The sequence below is a fragment of the Tachysurus vachellii genome, chromosome 18 (assembly GCF_030014155.1).
Source record: "Tachysurus vachellii isolate PV-2020 chromosome 18, HZAU_Pvac_v1, whole genome shotgun sequence".
NCBI lineage: Eukaryota > Metazoa > Chordata > Actinopteri > Siluriformes > Bagridae > Tachysurus > Tachysurus vachellii.
Window position 1 is genome coordinate 11759238 of NC_083477.1, and position 22383 is coordinate 11781620.

A 22383-nucleotide genomic window follows, 5' to 3' on the forward strand; every position below is an offset into this window, starting at 1 on the left:
TTTTTTTAAACAGGAGCACAAATGAAATAGTTCACTAACAAAATACAAGCTATGAATATGTTCACTGCATCTTATCTAGCTAACTGCTCAGACTGTTAGACTGTGAGACTGTGTCTTTCCCACACTTATAGCTAATGTTAGGCTTTTTCACAAAGAGTTTAATAAGCCATGCATTCTACTAGAAACATCTCATTATAAAAATTAAAATGAGAACTTTTACAATCTAATATACTGTATTTACCTTAGTGTTTAGTGAACTTAGTGTTTTTACAATGCCACTAATTACAGCTTAAGCTGGAACTCCAAGGAAATCCCTTCCCTAATTACACTAAAGATAAATACATGAGAAAAAGAAACAAATTCTTAACAGACTCTAACAAAAAAAAAAAATCCAATTTACAAACATCTCATGTGACCAAATTGAACAACAATAAACCCTCCAGATTAATATAGCCTTTTGATGGAAAAAAAAAGGTGTGGAAAATAGACAGTGCCATATGGAATCACAGCCCCTCCTTTCTGAATGAGCAGAGACCCACATCGTGATTCTAGCCCCATGGGACACAGGACCATTTGGGCCTTGCACGCCTGCCAAATTTCTATAGCATGCTTGAGTGCCTCCTCCATAACTGAAGTCTGTTCATGCAGTACCTGACACAATATCTGAACAATGTGGATGCTGTTCATGTGTAACCAGGAAATGGGATACAAATTGATTATGCTGTTGTTTTACTCAACTGGTAAATAGAATACAAACAGTGTGTATCTTACTTTCGATTATTTTGAACAGGAAAACGTTGGAATAAATACGCCCTAAATATTTTGTTTTTAATCTCATTGTCAAGAGCTGACTAATCGAAAAATCAAGTCTACACCTCTGAGGCTGAGAGAATCTGCTCTGTTACATGTATCATCAGTGTCATCCTGAGTCATCGTGTCTTGCTTTTGTATGGTTTTAAGCATCAAGGCTTGTGCTTGCAGGCTCAGCATATGCCTTGATCACCCTGATGATTCCTGCTGTGATTAGAAAAGAGTGAATATGAATATGCGAATTCTGAGATGCCTCTTGACCCGGTGAACCCAGAGAAAGTCCAGTGATGTGTAAGGTTCAGCTGTAACATTACACAAATAATATTCTTGTAGTATTTAAAAAAAAAATGGTTGTATGGGTTGGCATTTTGATAATCTTTGAACGCAACCTACAAAAATGAACGTTATGGAAAACCAGTGTTAACTTTCCTACAAGTAGAAAGTGTTGCTGCTGTGTTGTATGAATGTGTTTTTCACTGTGTAAATAGTAAGACACTGGAAACTAAAATGTGCCAAAATATGTGCTAGAACCATTTTAAAAACAATCTGAAGAAACTAACTAATGTAAAAGTGCACTAGTATTTACAGTATTTACAGCTTTAACAGTGTTTAAATAATGAATCCTTCAATGTTTGTCTCATGCTGTTAAAATCTGAACATGCTACGAGTTAATATGAAACTACCGTATATGACAGAATGTAGTTGAACAACTGTTCAGACATTAATCCTGGATTTGATTTTGGCTCAATCGTGATGTGCCATGTTTATTTTTTCTCTTTATAAGTATTCTCATTTTTACCAGTGCATTGTCATTTTTGTTATTTATGGAGTGATAAACTGTGATAAGCTTTGATTAAGATAAAGAAGCCCAGACATATTAGATTCCTACCTCCTGAACATAATAGTTCCAGCGCAATCTTTCAAACACAAACATGTCAATAAACTGTCATTCATCACCAGAAGACATTTCAGTCAAGCTGATTGTCACAGTGTGTTTCTGTTAGAGAGAGAGAGAGAGAGAGAGAGTGTGTGTGTGTGTGTGTGTGTGTGTGTGTGTGTGTGTGTGTGTGTGTGTGTGTGTGTGTTTGTCTATATGTGTGTGTTGAAGATGAGGGAAATCCTGAAGAGCTTATGTTCACACACACACACACACACACACACACACACACACACACACACACACACACACACACACACACACACACACACAGACAGAGTTAGAAATGGCCTTTAAATAGCAGTTCTTGCTTCACATTTTTTCGTCAGTCAGAACTCAGTGAGTGTGTTGTTCTAATCAGAAGCTGAGTTGAGGGAAAGCAGCATCAATTTGAAATGTGTTAATGATCACATTCGCACATGGCTTCTACTCACACTGCAGTTTACACACAGCCAAAAAAAATATGCACACACACACACACACACACACATCCACAGGGTTCACACTGCCAGAGTAATATGTGCCAACTTACACACATTCCCTCTCTCGCAGCCTCCCTCCCTCCCTCTCTCTCTCAATCCCACCTCTTTTTGGCTCAACCTCCTTCTTTCTCTTTTCCCTGGCAGATATTCCCACCTTGTCTGTTTCTCATCACATGCTTTTCTCTTTTCTCTCATATTTTTTTACACTGTGCTCTTTAGATATACTAAAAATCATCCTTCTTCTGTAAGACCTTCTCTTTTATTCCATCTCTCTCTTTTATATTTCTCTCTTTCCCTCTCTCCCTCCTATGCCGGTTTGTGTAGTTGTAAGAGTGCAGGGTTGGAGTATTCCTCCTGCTTCTCGGTTCTAAGGACCATGTTCTATTTCCAGCTGGTGATCATGGCAGGAACAGTTCTCCTGGCGTACTACTTTGAGTACACAGACACCTTCCCTGTGCATATCCAAGGTTTCTTCTGCTACGACAAGACGTTTTCCAAACCTTACCCAGGTCCGGAGGAGAAGAGCAAAGTGCCGCCTGTGCTCGTGTACTCACTGGTTACTGCTATCCCTACCATAACGGTGAGTGCTGGGTTTCTATTTCTTTCTCTCTTTCTCTTACTGTGTGTACATGTGTGTGTGAGATTGAATTTGTGCATGGGTGTAAGTTGTTGAGCATAGATCAGTGTGGGTGCGTGGGAGGGATGTTTCAGAGAGGGAGGGCAGGTTTTCACTCTGTGTTTGATTTATCACTTACACATGCACTGGGATGATGAAAATATAAGAGCTTATGTAGAAATTTAAAGATAAATGGATATGAATGAGATGGTGGTTTTGTTGTTCTCTGGTTTTATAGTAAATTAAAGGCAACAGATTGCAGAACCACATGAATTTACCCCCCTCCCTATTCAGAGAGATTGCTGGACTTATGTGTGAAATTAAGTGCCAGAGAAAAATAGCTAAAATATGTACACTTACTGTGTGAAACAACCAAAACACCTCCCAGGCTTTGGTGCTTGCTTTGTTTTTTTTTAATGCAATTCTTTGAAACAAAGCACTGATCAGTTTTAATGAAACACCTGAAAAACGGACCAAAATGACATAATAAATCCTGTCTAGATTTAGACTCAATCAAAGTCAGCACACAATCCCAACCTGACTCACTCTCAAGTATTCAAGCATACTGTAGCACACTCAAAACCTGACTCATACTGAATCGAAGACAGAACAGCAGAACAACCTGCCCCAGACTTATCTAACATCACACTAAGCTCAAACACAAAACATAGCTGCAACTTGACAATTTCAGAGCACATAAATGCTTCCAACTGACAAAAATGTCTTTTGAAAAGCCTGTTTCTGGGCAAAATGCTCCTGGATCTATTAAGTACTGATGCGCCAGTCTACCGTGGGTCAGCGAGCTGCACTGATGCTCAATTTTACTACAGAACTCAGGCTCTGTGACAGATCAACCTCAAAGGCAACCCTTCCATGATAATTAATTTCATAGCTTTTAGTCTTAAAGGCTGAGCTCTCTGCTTCTGTCCTGAATAGCACGCTAAGCCCAGCGCTCATACTCTAAATCTGCACGTGTCCTCAGAGGTATACACAAGTGTATAAGAAGCTAGCATTTATGACATTCATAACCAGTTAAGAAATCCAAACACACTATCATTCCTCAATGAAACACGTGATGATATAAGAATGGAAAGTAAAGGGCAGCACAGTGGCATAGTATTTAGTATTGCTACTTCACAGCTCCAAAGTCCACTGGTTCAGTTCAGCTCAAGATCTCATGTACAGTCTTTCTCATGTTCTTCCTCCATCCTGAGCTTTTTCTCAAGGTTCCCCAATTTCCTCCTTCCTTCCAAATACATGCTGAATAAGTGTGTAAATGTATGTGTATGTGTGTATAATGTCTTGTGATGGACTTACTGAAGATGAATGAATGAGTCATTACACTAAAATACTGTAGATCATGTGACAAAAACAAAAGATGGGCCATGGCGGAATCGGCTACTTGTACACAATAGCTCCAATTTAAATGATGGGTAGTTACTGTAGGCTATAGATAAAATCAGGTAATCAGTCCACATATTCTCTGCTTTCATCCAAATCCAATGTGATTTATAGCTAAATTCAGTCTGGGTAAGAGGAATCTGTTAAGCTGTATCCAGGCATGTTTTAAATGTCCACAGATGGCATTTGTGAATACGTTCTTGTACCTGCATGTCGTAGGTTTATAGAAATAAAAATGATTTTTTTCTAAATTTAATGAATCATTTCTATATAAACAATAGTAAACATTGACTAACAGTGAAATCAATCTGTTTCAGATGAAAATAAAAATAGGTGTGAACATACTTCACCTATAAAACTGAATTACATCTTTTAGACACACTGTATTGCAGCTTTATTTAACTAAATTTCTCTACTAAATTGTTTTCACACACTATCATTTACTTAATAAGTTCAATCTTGTGTAGTTTCATTGTTTTACTGTAACTCTTTTTTGGAAAAATACATGTTTGGAAAACTAATGGCTGCTCTTCAATGCCAACACACTAATCCAAAAAAAAACAAAACATAAAATTACATGATATATCACTGAAGATGAGAATTAATTAATTTCCTTAATCTTAAAACAATCATTAAAACACTTATTAACTTACTTTTGTATAATATTAAACTTTTTGTACTTTATTTCTTATGTTCTGTAAATGTTCTGGCTTTGATACAATGTCCATTGTTAAAGCGCTATACAAATAAAATTAAATTGAACTGAATAACATTTCTAGTTATTTCACTGTTATGTTGCACTATAATTTGTAAATTGGATTAGCTGGATTTTGTTCATTATTATCCACTGATTCCATATACAAAACTTTGTGATTAATGTCTAACATGCCATTATACCTTTTTAAACTCCAGTTTACTTCCCAAGTCAGTATCTGTAAATAAAATCTACTTTAACTCATAAATGTTCAGATTTGTGCAAAATGTCCAATCGTAAATGAGCCTAAATCCAACATTGCATCTATGTCAGTATGTATAATATTACGTATATTGTCATATTTTATTGGAATGTTTGTGGTCTTAATGATAGACTTTACATTTGATCTCTGTGTACTGTAGACTTACTGTACTCTCTCTGTAATTGATGGTCATAGCTTCATTTCAGGTCTACAGTGTAAGAATAGAGAGAATGAATAACAAAATATTACTGTCTAATAACCCACACCTGATTTGTCTACATGTGTTACTTATATATTTTTCCATACGCGATCATTCAGTTCAAATGCTTTTTTGTGCTGTGCCTGTACACGGAGTGTGTAGTGTTTAATGTTTGACTGAGTGTTAAACAGTCCATCAGGATACATTGACACCCTAATATAAACAGGAGATGTAGACTCTGGTTATTGCGATCTTAATATATTTGACTTTCATTTGAATTCTAGTACTGTACTGTATATACATCAGATGCTTCCTAAATGAATTCTAGTGACATTAATCCTAGGCTCTGTAGAAAATCTGTTTGTCTTCTAACAGAGAAAACTGGGTTTGGGCTAAATTATAATGATATATAGCAGAAATCATGATGCATTTAGTCTTCAGCAGACAAGTAGCTGCGAAACATGAAGCACGAAACATTTATCATGTGCAATTTTACATGTATTCACTCGCACTTTTCACTAAATAGTCAGATTTTAGTCTTAGTCGCACCGTTTTAACTGCTTGTACCAACTGTCTCTGTGGTGTTAAAAGCTTTTTGCTTTTCCCAAGAGTGATTGATGTGAAAGCATTCTTTATATGTATGCAAGCTCATGGTGACGTAGACAAAGGATTTCTTTTTGAAAACCTAAAGGATAGTCTGTCTTTCCAACCCATTTTATTTAACACATGCAGTGCAAATTTTACACGAACAAGTACAGAAATAGTAAGGTATATATGGTATAATAATACATAGTGAAAGAATAATGTACATCAAGTTAGTGACACAGAGATAATGCCATTTACCATTCATTTAATTCCTAATTTAATGCCCCGCTCGCTCTGCTTTCACAACTACAGAACACAATATCCCCTGAGTGATGTGTGTACATGCACTTGACTGACTCACGCTAGCTGTCGTGCTGTAATGACAGCAAAGCAGATTTATTCTTGACACACATCTGACAGAGAGGAATTGGATTTGGGAAGAAAAGATATAGTAAAGGGAGGCATGTACAATCAGCCTGAAAATTACTCCTTCTCTCATCAACTTTCATAATACAGCTCTGTGAATGTGCCAATATGAGGGTTAACGGGCAGAATGGAGGGGAAGACAAAGAAAGCATGAGGAATTGCAAGAGAAAAAAATATGTAGGATAGGATAGAGAGAAAGAGAGAGAGAGAGAGAGAGAGAGAGAGAGAGAGAGAGAGAGAGAGAGAGAGAGAGAGAGAGAATGTGTAGGAGGAAGATAAGGGAGAGATGTTACCTATCTTTCTATTGTGGGATTTATAAGAAAGAATACAGGACAATGGAAAATAGATAGATAGATAGATAGATAGATAGATAGATAGATAGATAGATAGATAGATAGATAGATAGATAGCAGCATCATCAACTATGTGGTTCACTGGAACAATCAGGACGAACAAACTCCTTTACTTACACAACATATAGCTTGTAGTTGCATTCCATAAAATTCCCTCTCGACTGCACTGACTATGTGTTTACTCACACACACACACACACACACACACACACACACACACACACACACACACACACACACGTTAAGCATGACACCAGAAACTGACATTCACATTACTGACAAAAACTAGGTCCAAAATAAATAATGGTCAGGCTGAGATAGAGAAAATGTTTCAATTAATTTTGTTATTGAACTCTGTTAGGGGCAATAACATTACTACAAGTAGTTATTATATTTGTGGGATTCATTTCCTCCATTTGCATTCCTTTTTACCCGCAGGGACCTCTTTTGTTTATCATTAAAAATGACTTTCAAAGGAAAAGAACCTTCAGGAACAGGTATATCCAATTTTTGAGACAGAAGCTGGGGGCTTGAGCTCATATCCTGATTGCAGGCAGCTGTAACGGATCTTTCTTTAGAGCTCTGCAATGGAGACATGGCCTTGATCATCCATTAGCTGTCTTAAAACGATGGATCTGATCATCTTTCACATTATTCATACTTATGATGACATTAACACACACGTACATGTACAGCTTTCCTGACACTTCCATTAATGCACATACATTACAGAAAGCTTTTTGCAGTGACATGTGCAAACACACAAACACACACACACACACACACACACATACTGTATACATTAATGCGTATGTCAAAACCATTCACAGACCTGTACGTATTACACATCCAGGACTGGAATATTGTGAAGGGTTTATTAGGCTGGTGAAATTTGGAATGCTTTGATTACACTGTCATTTGAGGAACTAAAAGAATGATGAGACACAGTACAGGAAATCTAACAAAGGTTAGTGGCATCAGGGTGGCTTTTTGATTAAGACATTTGGACACTGATTGGAAGGTCATGAGTTCAACAATTTGCCCCTGTTAAGCTCTTGAGTGAGAATGTTAAATGATAAAATTAAATTATTGATTGAGAAACTGTTGCAACCAAATTGTTTGGAGATCTGGAACATACAGTATATAGAAAATAGAAAGTAAATAGAAAGTAAAATAGTCTGATATCACATTAAAAATGTGTCTTTCATTTAAAGAGAAAGAGAAATAAAGAGAAAGAAACTTGCTTTTCTTACAAAGTCATATGTGCAGCAGAACAGGGAGGTTTTTAATGATTTATTTATTTTTCATTCAAATCTTTGGGGTGAACTATGATACGAAATGTGCTTGTTTACATTAAAATGCTACATTCCTTAATCAGATCATGTTTTAAATCATATTTAAAAAACAGAAAGTAAATATCCAGTATCTTGCTAATTTAATAATACAGATTGTGGAAGCAATTTTATCTGATTAGTAAAATGCATCAGATTTTCCTCAAGCCTAATCTCTTCTATTAAAACACGTGATAAGATGACATGCTGATTGATTTGATCTAAAATGGTTAATATGGTTTTGTGGCTTTGTGGTTTTGTAGGCTTGTGGCTCAATAATATTCATCCTGATATAATAAGAGTTTATATTCTGGTATTTTTCATGGTTTGATGCACTGATTGCATTTCTCATCGAGCTGAGGGGGTGGACACTGAAAATTGCAAATATTGATTTATTTTCATGACTCCATTCTTCTGAAATACTAAAAAATAAAACAGTGGCATATTATCTTATATTTCTTTTGTTTGACTGGTTGGAGTTCATATGTACAAGTGGCTTTGGAATATAGACAAAGACATTAAAACTTTACAGGCAACTGAAACAGATCAAAGCTGAATGAGAAATTATATATGTATATATATATATATATATATATATATATATATATATATATATATATATATATATATATATATATATATATATATATATATATATATATATACCCTATGTACCCTATATATGTATAGGGTATATACTGTGTGTATATATATATATATATATATATATATATATATATATATATATATATATATATATATATATATATATATATATATAATTTCTCATTCAGCTTTGATTGAGCAGCCAAGGTCTGACAGCTGATTCAGGGGAAGCTGCCATGCACTAACATACCCTTACAGGTTGTGCTACAGTATAAAATAAATTGTGTTCCCAACATTTGTTTTATGTGTCATATGGACATTAACTATAAAAATGTGCAGAATCTAGATTTTATTATAGTTTGGAATTATACTCATCCTTCATTGCCTATTACTTATAATATTCACAGACGTGTTTTAGTAATATGAAATATGTATGTGCTCCAAGAGCGGCCCTTACTATAGAATATGTAAGCTAGGGGCTCTGAATAAAACACATTAAATGATTTTTCCTAATTGTATGTATTTTTTGTAATAAAACAACCAACACATAGCATCTAATTAATCAGTTCAGTGTTGTGTGAGTATTTCCGAGTCTGTATGCAAAACTTTGATATTCTCTTTGATATTCATATTTGCCAATTGAAGGCTAATGCATTCTGTCAGTGGCACCTTACAATTGATTGAATATTTAAAAGAGAGAGAGAGAGATTATCAGGGAGGAAAACTGAGACATGCTGACAAATAGACACACAAGTACTGAATATGAGAGGTCCTTAAATGTACAGCCTCTGTACACTTACTCTCATGATTGCTTAGTCTCTGACTAACTGCATCTGATTGATGAAGTGGTAGAGCATGAGTAAGATGACAGGCCATGCTCTATCTCTCTGAATAACACTCTCTCTGACCTTCTCAACTCGTCTGTTTCACTACCTTTGGTTCCTTGTGACAGTAATTCCATTGCCTGTCAGTCCATGTCATTGGTAATCCTCTATTCCTGGTGTGTGTGTGTGTGAGAGTGTGTGTGTGTGTGTTTCCAAACACAGTGCCCTGTCTCTCTCTCTCTTGCTGTCTCATCTCTGACACCAGAATACTTTTCTCATTGCTGCAGCATTTGTAGTCAGTGTAGTTCATGTAGATGATTATAAGTGACAGAAATTCGTATGCCATCAGCTGCCAAATTATAAATAGTCTAATTAATGCGGCCAAGTATAATTATTATATAACAAGAACCCACAAATGTTTTAAACTCAAACTAATTCTGGACACCTTTAAGTGATATCACATCAAGCAGGTGACGGTAACACTTTCTATTCATGTTATAATGCATTCATAAGGCAATATCAAGGCTGTGATGTTCAGGTGTTCACATACTTTTGACTACATTGTGTAGCTTTACATTTTTTCCAACTGGAAAATAGGTTTATAGCTTTGTCCTTTTTCATAACTGAATTATTCTTTTTTTAATGATTTTATGATAACATATGACTATATAACCTTTATATCCCTTTATAGTAATGAATTTCAGCCTAAATGCACATTATGGTGAACAAAACACATCACATTTATGTCTAGAAATAAATTGTAACTGGCATAAAGAAAACCTGCTAAGTGTCCTTTACACTACAGGTTGTGTGAGACAAATTATAGTAACACAGTGAGATGTTCCAGCCATCTACATGGTGTGAACCATCTAGCATGACAACACATCATCTAGCCAAGCTATAGTGACCAGACAGACACATTCTCTACATTATGTCACCTAAATTTAGTCTCATTAATGAGCTGCCATAATGAGGAACTGACAGGATGTTATTAGCATGTAAGCAGCGTGGACTTTTATGGACAACTTTCAAAAATCGCATTCTGGATAAAATTAATGAAGCCTGCTTATCATGTTCTGTGTTTTGTGTGTGTATGTGTGTGTGTGTGTGTGTGTGTGTATGTGATTCACAGCTACACCATCTACAACTGCAAGAATAACGGATTTAATCGATGTTTCATCATATATCTGATCATGCTGTGGTTGTTTGTTTCTTGGTTTGTTTCTTTTTTAAATTTATTTGAAGATTCTGGCTGGGGAGTTGATGGCATTCTTCATGAAGTCAGAAGGAACACAAGAGAAGACTATAGTTACGGCAGACTGCTGCTACTTCAGTCCTTTGCTGAGACGCATCATACGTTTTCTAGGTAATGGACCATAATGAAAAGCGGGCAATAATCTCAGGTCAGGAATAAGGAATGTTTTTTAGCAAAGGTTTATGTATCGTTTAGCTTTTCTGTACATTATGGCAACTTTGATTCATTTTGGGGGGAATTATAATTACATGTAGTGTGCACAATGCTTTTCCATCACATAAAAATAATGAAGCTGGTAGATCCATCAGGCACTGATGTCGAGGAGGTCTGGAGTGCAGTCAATGTTTCAGTTCACTATGAAGGTGTTCAGTGGAATTAAGGTTAAGGCTTTACTAAGATGACTCCACTTGAAACTCTGCAAACCCTGTCTTCATGGACTTCAGTTTATACACAGGAGCTTTGTCATGTTAGAACAAGTTTGGGCCACTTAGATCCAGTGAAGGTAAATTATAATGCTATAACAGAACATAGCTATGCTATAACAAACTTGCTATACAATTGTTTACTTCTAAGTTTGGGGAAGACTCAAAAATAGGTGTGATCTTAAGTTGTCCACAAACATTTGGCCATATAGTGTAATATGACTGACAGTAATTAACAGCAAAAACAGCTCTAGTCATCTTTGAATACATTTAATGGACTTAATCGATCTTGGTTTTCAAATAAACTGGTTAACACCTTTATCGCACAATGATGTGTATCCTCTCTCTTAGGTGTCTACTCCTTTGGCCTCTTCACCACCACTATCTTTGCCAACGCTGGACAGGTGGTCACAGGAAACCAGACACCTCACTTCTTGTCAGCATGTAAGCCTAACTACACAGCTCTTGGCTGCCACTCCAATCTCCAGTACATCACAGAGCGTCGAGCTTGCACAGGGAACCCACTCATAGTGGCATCTGCCCGTAAATCCTTCCCTTCAAAGGATGCAGCTCTGAGCGTCTACTCTGCTGTGTACACTGTGGTAAGTGCTGTGTGTGTGATTCATTATTAGTGTTACCAACAGAGTTAATGAGTAGCAAATTAAAAACAAGTGAAATAAATAGACTATGAGGTATTTTCATGGCACCAAAAGGAATTTTTGATCACAAAATTAGTAGGTTAATGCTGAGTCTTTAAAATATGTTAATGAAATGGAGAATTGTTCTTATCCCAGGCATTTTTTGTTCCCTTGGGCTTTTATTCTACCGTAATTATGAGGTTTTTTTTTAATTATAACATTCTTGGATGCCAGTGGGCACAAAACCTTGAAGCACATGTCCAAATCTGTGTGCCTGTTGTCTTAGATGTATGTGACGCTGGTGTTCAGGACAAAGGGAACGCGTCTGACAAAGCCGACAGTCAGTCTGACCCTGCTGTGCCTGGCCATGCTGGTAGGAGTAGTGAGGGTGGCAGAGTACCGCAATCACTGGGCAGACGTCCTTGCTGGGTTCTTTACTGGAGGAGCCATCGCTGTGTTTTTGGTGAGAGCAGGTGTACGCATAACAGTATGTTGAGAAGGGAAAGGATGAGTGGAATTAATCTGCACATAAGTGTAGGTCTCTCATTAGTTTTTTATTTTTTATTTTGCCCAACTACCCATGTTTCTCTCCTCTTACTCAAACACCCTTTTTAATCCTCAGGTGACCTGCGTGATCAACAACTTTCAGCAAGCGAAGTCCTCTCCTCCACCTATGCGAACCCAACGTCCAGAATCCATGCTGGGCATGCCCATGGTGGCTCTGCCTTGTGTGGAGAGTCCACTTGAAAAGTTAAGTGGCACTCAGGTAAGGGGTGGGGGCAGGTGAGAGGCAGGGCTGCACACATAGGTGGCACACACCTGTCCCCTCTATTCTTGACCCAGTGGACCTCCAAAGTGACCCGCTAACCCTTCCTGCACACCAGTGCCCCTGCCTGACCACCAACATACCCCAGAACCCCAACACCAACCTATTGTTCACCCTGGACTACCCCTTGTTGTTCTCTCGCAGAGGGAGAATATTCTAAGCCTTAAGTGACTTTGCCCTTGAGTGAGTAATACACTGAAAAGTTTGAGGCCAAGGTGGGCCACCACTGAGCTCTAATCATGACTACCATTGAATACATCCTTCATTCTGCCCTCTGAGGCTCTGAGGCTATACATTAAACCCCCATATCATAGCAACCTGAAAAATTAGTGGACTTTGAAAATGGAGTTTTGATCAGTCTGTCAGTCATGGCTGCCTAATTTAGATAGAGTCAGGCCGTATTGGGTGCCTGGAGGCCAACTGCTTTAAATCAAAAAGATATAAGAAGATTAGTGTCTCCTACAGTTTGTCACCGCCATAATATCTTCTGCTCATATGTTCATTGTCTGTTCTTCACCATTATATTTCCATATGTTCATCACTGTCCCTCTGCACCACACCTTTTCCATTGACCTGATCATCTTGCCACACCATATTACAACACCATCACACTCTTTCCTCACAGATCTTGTTTCTGTCTGCCCACAAACTCTATTATTTGTCATGCTTTGCTCGATCTGTCTGTCTTTCTCTCTTCCCACCTTGTCCTTTCTCTCACACTCTCTCTTTCCATCCTTACAGACTCCAAGGGGATCTCCATTCACTGAGATCACATGACCATCAGCCTTATCGGTTCCCCGCCACTCCCGATGTCCTCATACCGTCTCGCTCCATTTCCAGCGAAGTCTAGACCAGCCATCTGACCAATGCACCGCAGCCCACACCACTGGACGTTACACCACCCTCTACCGCTCCTACTCGACGCAGGTCTAGACATTGTCCTCCTTGCTTCACTCTTCATCTCCATGCCCCCTTCATGCTGCCCTCAGGTCTCTGGCACACTTCTCAAACAAACGAGAGGATACTTTTTTGCTTCTGAAATCTCAATTATCAAGACTTGTCCAGGAGTTTAAATTGTTTAAAAAATGTCTAAAATTTCCAGACATACAGGCTTGACATTGGCAAGATCTTTGAATTCGTTACAGTTTGCTTGAGTAGTGCGTAATAGCCTTTGGACCACCCAATGATATTTGGCCCTAAATCCATCCAACCTTTTCCCAGGGGAACCGATATGGAGTCCATGTACTGGACTTCTGAGAACAAAACAAAAAAAAGACTAGTCCTGTGTCTGATAGGCCTCTTTTTTTGTTTCATTATAGTGCGTTTTTAATGAAGAGGCATGTTTAAATAGTGTTTTCTGTATAGCATTCGGTGTAAATAATGTATTTAAGGTTGGAATTTAACAACCGTGCCAGCAAATCCTACTGAAATCTAACAAAAGGTTACCCAGACTCTTTCTAATTCATCAGCGTGTATGTTGTGAAAAACGGAAGTTTATTCTGGTGGACAGAACATTTTTTATTAACCTATTTCAGTATGCTTTGGTTCAGTTTTTGCAACAATTTTCAAATCAGTGCACATGTCCTTTCTCTCATAAATAATAGGCAGCTTAAAACAGTGAATTCAACACATTTATAATTGACAAACCTCAGCAGCTGGACAGCGATCTCCTCCTGTCACAGTAAATATTCATTGCTTGGTTCTTTTTCGAGGATTTTCCCACCAGCTCCTAGAGTGTGGCAGATTTAGCTTGTTAACAGCGATGACACCATTCTGACGCAATGGCATTTTCATCACCCTTGTTCCCGGGAAGAGCTTGTCTCAGACACAACAGCGCTCTGTCAGATTCAACACCCACCACAGTTTTGAGAGTTCAAAGCCAACACATGTCTGTTTCTCAGAAAAGCCCAAACCCAGGACCAACATGGCATTTGTGTCAGTTCAATGTGCTGTGGTTAAAATGCATTGAGCTGTCACTCTCACACAATTTTATTATTATTTTTTTTGTACATTTAATTACAGTTCTCTCTCACTAGCTTGTTTACTCTTGGATGCTCTGATCTGATACAGGTTGATGTGGAATGGACATCAGCTGGTTAGCACAATTTCCCAGCATTCCTTCTTTAAAAGGGATTTTCATGACAGCTTCGATTAATTATTGAGTTGGATTCATTCGTTTTTTGTAAATTACGTGTTATGAACAGCACTAGTTTTCACTTAGAGTGACAGTTTTGCTGCTTTTAATTTGCACAATGCTTTATGCACCTGTATTACTGTATTTTCCTGAAATTCCTTTGTATCTGCTCTCTTTTTGACTACGTACATTTTCTTCACTGTGCTGTGTAAGGTAATATATATTCTGGCCCAACACTACCACCATGCTTACAAACACAACCGCACACACTTTGCACACTTTGTCAAACCTTTATTCTAATACTTTATCCAGCTGTCATCCTTTCTTACATATAATGATTGTACAGTTTTGTAAATATATCTTTTTGTTAAGAAAAAAACAAGAGAAAGCAGAAATTTGTGTGTTTACACTGGCACCTATGTGCACCCATAGTTACTGTAGTATTCTAGTTAGCGTTTTAACCATGGAACTAATCATCATCTGTATTTTGGGAAATAAAAATGGAATGGATCAGTTTATAGGGTGTTTGGACAGTGAAGCCATTTTCAACGCAGATGTGTATGGTAGCACCTGACCAATAACCTGTGAAGTACAATTAACCTCAAATTTTATTATGGGAGAAACGGGTAAGATGAGCCATTTTTACTTCTTTATTTGTCAATCTAATCAATTATGATCTAGTGGCAATGCACAAAGCTTAATGCAAGTATTACTAACTTCAGCTGTGAGCATTTGTATTTAACTAAAATACATTTTATGGATACACAGTTCACTTTTTTATGGTTTACCCCAGGTGAGAGGTCACGTGAGTCAATGAGTGGTTAAGGTGTTAAATTATTGTACTTAACATGGACTCGTGTCTTTACTGATATTGGTGCTTTTCTGCTCTTGGTGCTTTTAGCTCCACCTTGTGTAAAATGTCCAGTCTACAATTTCTATACAAATCCAGGATGCACAAAGCATTTTTTTTATAGAAAATTACTCATATGTTAACAGGACATAACTTGCATTGAATCCATAATTGTATAATAAAACACTGATTTGTATCTTAACATCCAGACAGAGTGAACAAAGAAATGTAATCTATAAATGTTTTCATAGTGTGACATTACTACTACTGCATAACCTATGAGCTAAAGTGCATGTTCATTTGTACAATACACATAATGTATTGTGTAGTGTGTCAGTGAATCATTTTACCCCAAGCCTGAACGATCATCTTATTACCAACATTCTGTTAAACTGAAGAGGGCTAACTTGCCTTTTTTTTTTTTTGCCTTGCCAGTGTCTTTCTGTCACATCACAGATTTGAAACAGAAGCAACAATTATTTATTTGAAAATAACACATTTCTTTTCAAATTTTCTTCAATTTCAGAGCAAGACAAAATCACATTTTGAACATAAATCGCTTGCTACTTTCTCCATGTATTCTTTTGTACGTTGAGTGGCTCATCTTACCCATTGTCTCAACTGCCTTGCTAAGGTTTATTGGATAAACATACCTGCCATCTACTGTAACATTTAATCACTATAGAAAAATACTATTAAAAAAACAGTCATTATGATATGAACATCAAAGCTGATGATGGTTGTGATTTGTCAACCTGAATTTGACATGCAGTCAAGAAGACACGATATTGGAAGTGATTTTGTGCCACAATTTTGTACTGGTTTTGAGAATCTGCTGTGATGGGACCTTCTCTGAATAATGTGGATCAGGTGAGGTTTTAAGCTTAGCTGAGGTGTTCTGGTTTCAAGGTTTCATATTCACACTCTTCACCATTTTGTATACTGTATGTCTGTCTGAAGAGAACAATAAATGGATCTTTCAATACACTGCCTTGGATATTTCTCTCATTTCTCCCACCGCTTCCTCACACAACAAAGAGATCTCACTCAAACGAATTGACTAATGTGTTCTTGAAGTATTTCAATAAGTTCAATTAATTTGTTCATGAATTATTAAAAACCAGTAATAATGAATTTCTTCGTTTCTAATTTTCATAGAAAGCAGGAACTCACTGAGTGTCTTTTCCTGATTTAATAAATGCCTATATATAAAGATTGAGATTGTGTATTCTTTATATTTAAAATACAGCTCCACCATGTGGAAATCAACAAACTAGCATGATTATACTATATGTAGTAAACAATTAAAAATTTCTGGCCTTATATTGGGCAAGAAATGATATAAACACATCCTATAGGTAATATTTTAAGATTTATTATAATATGTATACAGTCATGTACATACATTTTTAAATATTGACAAATTTATTAGTTTTACTGTCTACCACAGTACACTGGAGTTTGCAATTATTTGTAATATGAGTTTAAATGTGAGAATAAATTGACTTAATTTAACCATAATTTAACCTCCAGATTTTTCATACAAATTATATGTGGTCCTTTTTAAAAGAGACCAAAAGTAATTCATCAAACAAACCATGATAAATTAACAATTATTTTTAATACTTGGTTGCAAAGCCTTTGTAGGCGATATCCTCGGTTCCTGCCTGAAATCTGGACCCCAGAGACATCACTAGATGTTGGGTTTATTCCCTTGTGATGACCTGCCAAGCTTGTACAGCAGCTGACTTCACTTCCTGCTTGTTCTTTTGGGCATTTTAAAATGCATGCTGAATTGAATTCAGGTCCAGTAATTCACTTTGTGCCATCCACACTTTGTCTTTAAAAAGTCTGGGGTTGCATTTTTTAAAAAAAAAAAAACATTCTAGATCCATCAAATTGTAGGAGCATCTCCAGTGCACAGCCTGCTGTACATTAGGTACCCTTGTGATGCTAACTATTTTGCTAAGCAATTATAATTAATGTTCACAATTTATAGCTTATATTATCTTAGCTACTAGAGCTGAATTCATCGGGATGAGATGGCATGTAAAAAAAATTTTTTTATTTCTTCTGATTACAAAAATGAACATAAAAAAAATTGTTGAATATGTTTAACATTTTCTAGCTCTATTTAAAGCTCTTAAATGCTAAAACATCCTAGTTTACTATCTTATGGTGTTAAGGTGTATAACTTATCCAACTGATAAAGGGCACACAGATTTTATCTCACTGTTTTGTAAGCTACATTTTAGACGATTGCTGTCACTCTTGTAAATTTGTATTTGTGCACATTATTCCTAGATCTTTTTCTGTCATTACATCATCAAACAGGACTCACTGAGAAAAGGATATGTTTCTATCTATGGTATTTGCTAAAGACTGTCGCAGCTGTAGTAACTGATATTAAACAGGAGCCCCTGACCTGTCTGAATTCGATTGACAGGTTTGATGTCTGCCGCACTGACATGATGAAGTGGCTAGCATTCTAAATTAATCTAGCATCATGCACACTAATGTGGTGTGGTCTGGAGTGTTAAGTCTGAGACAAGGCAACACACTGCGTGCAAGAATTATGGACACTTGCATATAGAAAAGCACAAGAAATCATTCAGGATTAACTTCTGTGTGCACTGGAACAATGAGAACCAAGCTGGAGCAAACTCAGGCTGCCATACGGATATAGTTTGTAGATGTATCTTCGTATTCAACATTTACATTTAACATTTAGATTTATTTTTAACATTTTAATACATGTAACATTTGTAATTAACGTTAAGCCTTATACAGTATTTGGTCAGAGTATTTAGCATTTTAAATTTGAATAACTAGTAGTTATTAGTCATTTATGCTTTTATTTCTACAGTTTGATGTCTGGCCAATATGGTTGCCAGGTCTGTTCTATCAAATCTGCCTAATTAGTCAAGCCTAAAAATTCACTATGGTGTATTTACATTCCACAACTTTTTAATTCCAACTCCACTGCGATGCATTAGAATATTTATGAAAATATTATATAATTAGCAGTAATAAGCAGTAACACTGTTGCTGTGAGTTAAAAAGTCACATAGAGTTAGAAACCTGATCTGTTTTTTTTTTTGGTAATGGTTTGAGCTAATAGTGTTAATAGTCTTTAATCCTGTAACTATACATTAGTTCATGTTCCGAACACAGCAGTGACATGACTGCTCGATGGGTCCCACCATCTGGGGTGGAACAGCTGAGTCAATGGCTATCTTCAAATGATGGGTGAAGAACTACCTCTGACTGAAACACTTAAACTAGCTCCTATTTTTTTTTCTGGTTGATGGTATCCTAAGAACCAGTGTTAATGTATTCATAGATAGAGACTTAAAAGCACTTTTGTACTTTGCTCTGGATAAGGATGTCTCCCAAATGCCATAAATGTAAATGTAAATGTAAATGTAAATGACAATGAGATAATTGTTAAACCTTATTTGAAATACTGAAACCTGTACCAGTTACTTAATGCCAGAAACGTGTCCATTTCAGTAACTAAATATTTCCAGGAGTGACACACAAAGCATCATGCTGTTTGAAAGGCTGCCACTGGAGGGAGCTAGTCCTTAAGTCCATTACAGGCCCTATACCTTAGGTCTTGCTGGTTTAATAATCAAAATGAATATTTATTACTATGAAGTTTCTGAAGTAGAGGGTTAGTATCTTATATTAGTTGCTCATCTGGTTTATGTTACTCATACAATGGTTTGACCAATTAATTTTATATGATTTAGATATAATCTAAATATTGGTGACAAAAGGCAGGATGTTTTCTTCAATTACTGTATAGAATCTGGTGAAAATAATTACTCTCGACTTTAGTTAATTAAATAAAACTATGTGTATTACTGCAATATTTTGATCTCAGAGCTAAGTCATTTAAATTCCAAGCCATGTGCTACGAGTGGAGCTGTTTTTAATAGTTAATGACTTATTGTCTTTGGTCCATACACATAAACGGCTAAACATCACGGCACCACTGGGACACACATGCACACACTCATTAGTCTTCGACAGTCTTTGACAGGATTGCAATATAATTATAGTTTTCATCCATTTTAGGAAGGAAATTTTCATCCATTTGATGTAATGACTTTGTAGTCAATGAACTCACCTTTTAGCTTTTGTAGCTCTTGTTATTTATAATAAAATACATGCTTCTTTTGGCTAAGTGAGAAAAAAGAGAAAGTGAGAAATGTCAAGAGAGCTATCAAGTCTTTCTGTTCGAGCTGATATGGATATGGATACGGATATAAATATGGATATGGATATGTTTTCCTAAATTAAATTGATTCCTTTTTATATGTACTATGACTAAATGTGTCTCAGGCAGTCACACCAGTCGAGTGATTACTCTTCAGGACTTCCTTTAACTCCTGTGATTACAACAAATTTGCAATATTCATACAGACCAGGTGCTTAATTTTACGGCATGTCATTCTCTCTTTTATATCACAATCAATGTTGATCCACAGTACTTCACTAGTGATTTATACAAATATCATCTGCAGCCTTTAGTACTGGGTAAATACATTTTCCACCTCCAGGGTAGAACTTAAGTGTGACTACGCCTGCAGGATTAATCAGCTTCCATGGAAGTGAGTAGGGGTGAGCCATAGGGCTCAGTGTTTGGATCGGGGCACAGCCAAAGTATTGGATGATGCAGAAAGACAAGTGCTTTATTCAAACAGATGCAATGTGGATGACTCACATCCTAGTTGCTTTTCCCCTAAACTTGAGTGACGTTATATCAATTAACCATGAGCTCACCACTTTCGGTCAGGGTTGTGGCATTGGTCATAGGTCATAATCATGAGAAAAGATGGACAAAATATATTTAATGTCAGAAATCTCTAGTTAGTTGCTATGTTAATTATCAGGTTCTCTTATCTCTCTCTCTCTCTCTCTCTCTCTCTCTCTCTCTCTCTCTCTCTCTCTCTCTCTCCCTCGCTCTCTCTCTCTCTCTTACTACTCAAGACCCACCTCTCACTCCAACATTATCTTTCCCGGAAATTGCATTTCCAGCGCAGGCAGGGCCCCATTATGAGAGCAGAGAGACATGCTGTAACCTTTTTAAAAAGCCATTAGAGCTGCACCTGCCCCTCCCCCATTATCCAACAACTATATGCTCCTTCCCCCATCAGTCCTCCCTCTTTCTTTAAAGCCTCTGTAATGTTATTAGTCCTCCTCAACATTGACCATTATCCTGATCTCCAGCAGGTCCCTGGCCTCCAACTGCCCTCCATCTAATGGAGAAGAGAGGACAGAGAAAAACAAAAATTACAGACAAGAGAAGAGGAGAAGATGAGAGGATGTGTAAGAAAAGGGAGAGGAGATAAGAGGATGTAAAAGAAAAGGGAGCGGAGAGGAGTGGAGAGGAGATGACAGGAGAAGAGAGGAGAAGATGTGAAAGAAAAGGAAGAGGAAAGGAGTGGAGAGGAGATGACAGGAGCAGAGTGGAGAAGAGAGGAAAAGATATGAAAGAAAGGGAGTGAAGAAAAGAGGAGAGGAGAGGTAACTAGAGGAGAGGAGAAGAGAGGAGATGATGTAAAGGAAAAGGCAGAAGAGAGGAGATGATAGGAAAGAAGAGTATGTGAAATAAAAAAGAGGAGTGGAGAGGAGTGCAGAGGACAGAAGAGAGCAGGATGTGACAGAAAGGGAGGGGAGGAGGTAAAATGACAGAAGAGGACAGGACAGGACAGGACAGGACAGTATGGGAAAGGACGGGTCATAAAAGAACAGAAAAGGGCAGGACATTAGAAAAGAGGAGAGGACAAAATAGAGGATGAAAAGAAAAGAGGAGATGAAAGGAAAGAAGAGATCCATAACAACTCCCTGACAATCAAAGAGAGCAAATAGTCTTCATATATACAAAGACAGATCAAGGAAAAAAGCATCAGTATCTTGGATGAGATCAGAGCAAACAGACAGCCATCCAGTCTTGTGTGTACAGTACAGTACACACACACACACACACACACACACACACACATTTGTAGAGGGAGGGACTGAGTGAAACTGAATTGTTAGGGCCAAAGTTCCAGATGGACATCCTACATCCCAGAGCTTAGACTGGTTACAAGAAGTAAGATGGGTGGACACAAAGGCCACAGAGAAGAAGGGAGAGGGAGAGAAAGTAACATTTATACATATTTACATACACACTTTCATTTTACTTGCCGTCACCTTTGCTTCTGACTTTCCCTTGTGTAGAATTCTGACTGATGCAAAATATTACCTTCTCATGCAATAACCTCACTTGATTTCGCTTTTAACCACCTCACCCTGTCTGTCTCTTTTCCCTTGTCCTCTCCTCTTCTGTTCTGCAAATCAATCACCCTCCTCCTCATCTTCCTCCTCCTCCTCCTCCTCCTCCATCATCATCATCATCATCATCATTATCATCATCATCATGGTGTTTGAATATGAGCAATCAGCCATTGTCATCCTCTTGAGTCATCCTGCTCGGACACAAAGAAACGCGGGCACGCACACACACACACACACACACACACACACACACACACACACACACACACACACACACAATACACACAATAAAGAAATGGGTGAAAATAGAAAAGCTTGTTCATTACTTAAAATAGCTTAATAATAATCCACAAATCACCTGTGATATACTGTATCATGAAGATTCAAACTTCAGCTGTCACAGTTCAGGTTGGTTGACAAGTAGGAAATGAAGTAAGCTGG

The 22383-nt window shown here is 37.2% G+C and overlaps 1 protein-coding gene across 5 annotated transcripts in view; it reads left to right on the forward strand.

Moving 5' to 3' along the window:
* Positions 1–16552, forward strand: part of plppr2a (phospholipid phosphatase related 2a) — a 33690-nt gene extending 17138 nt beyond the window's left edge. Inside the window, exons 3-8 of one of the 5 annotated variants that reach the window (XM_060893277.1) lie at positions 2621–2809; positions 10772–10892; positions 11555–11805; positions 12128–12304; positions 12464–12607; positions 13409–16552. In XM_060893277.1, coding sequence (XP_060749260.1) covers positions 2621–2809; positions 10772–10892; positions 11555–11805; positions 12128–12304; positions 12464–12607; positions 13409–13444 — 918 coding nt within the window. In that variant the 3' untranslated portion in view covers positions 13445–16552. Of the gene's footprint in view, positions 1–2384; positions 2810–10771; positions 10893–11554; positions 11806–12127; positions 12305–12463; positions 12608–13408 lie in introns of those variants that run through there. The other 4 variants (XM_060893274.1, XM_060893278.1, XM_060893276.1 and 1 more) reach the window with 4 other exon arrangements.
* Positions 16553–22383: the final 5831 nt, after the last annotated feature.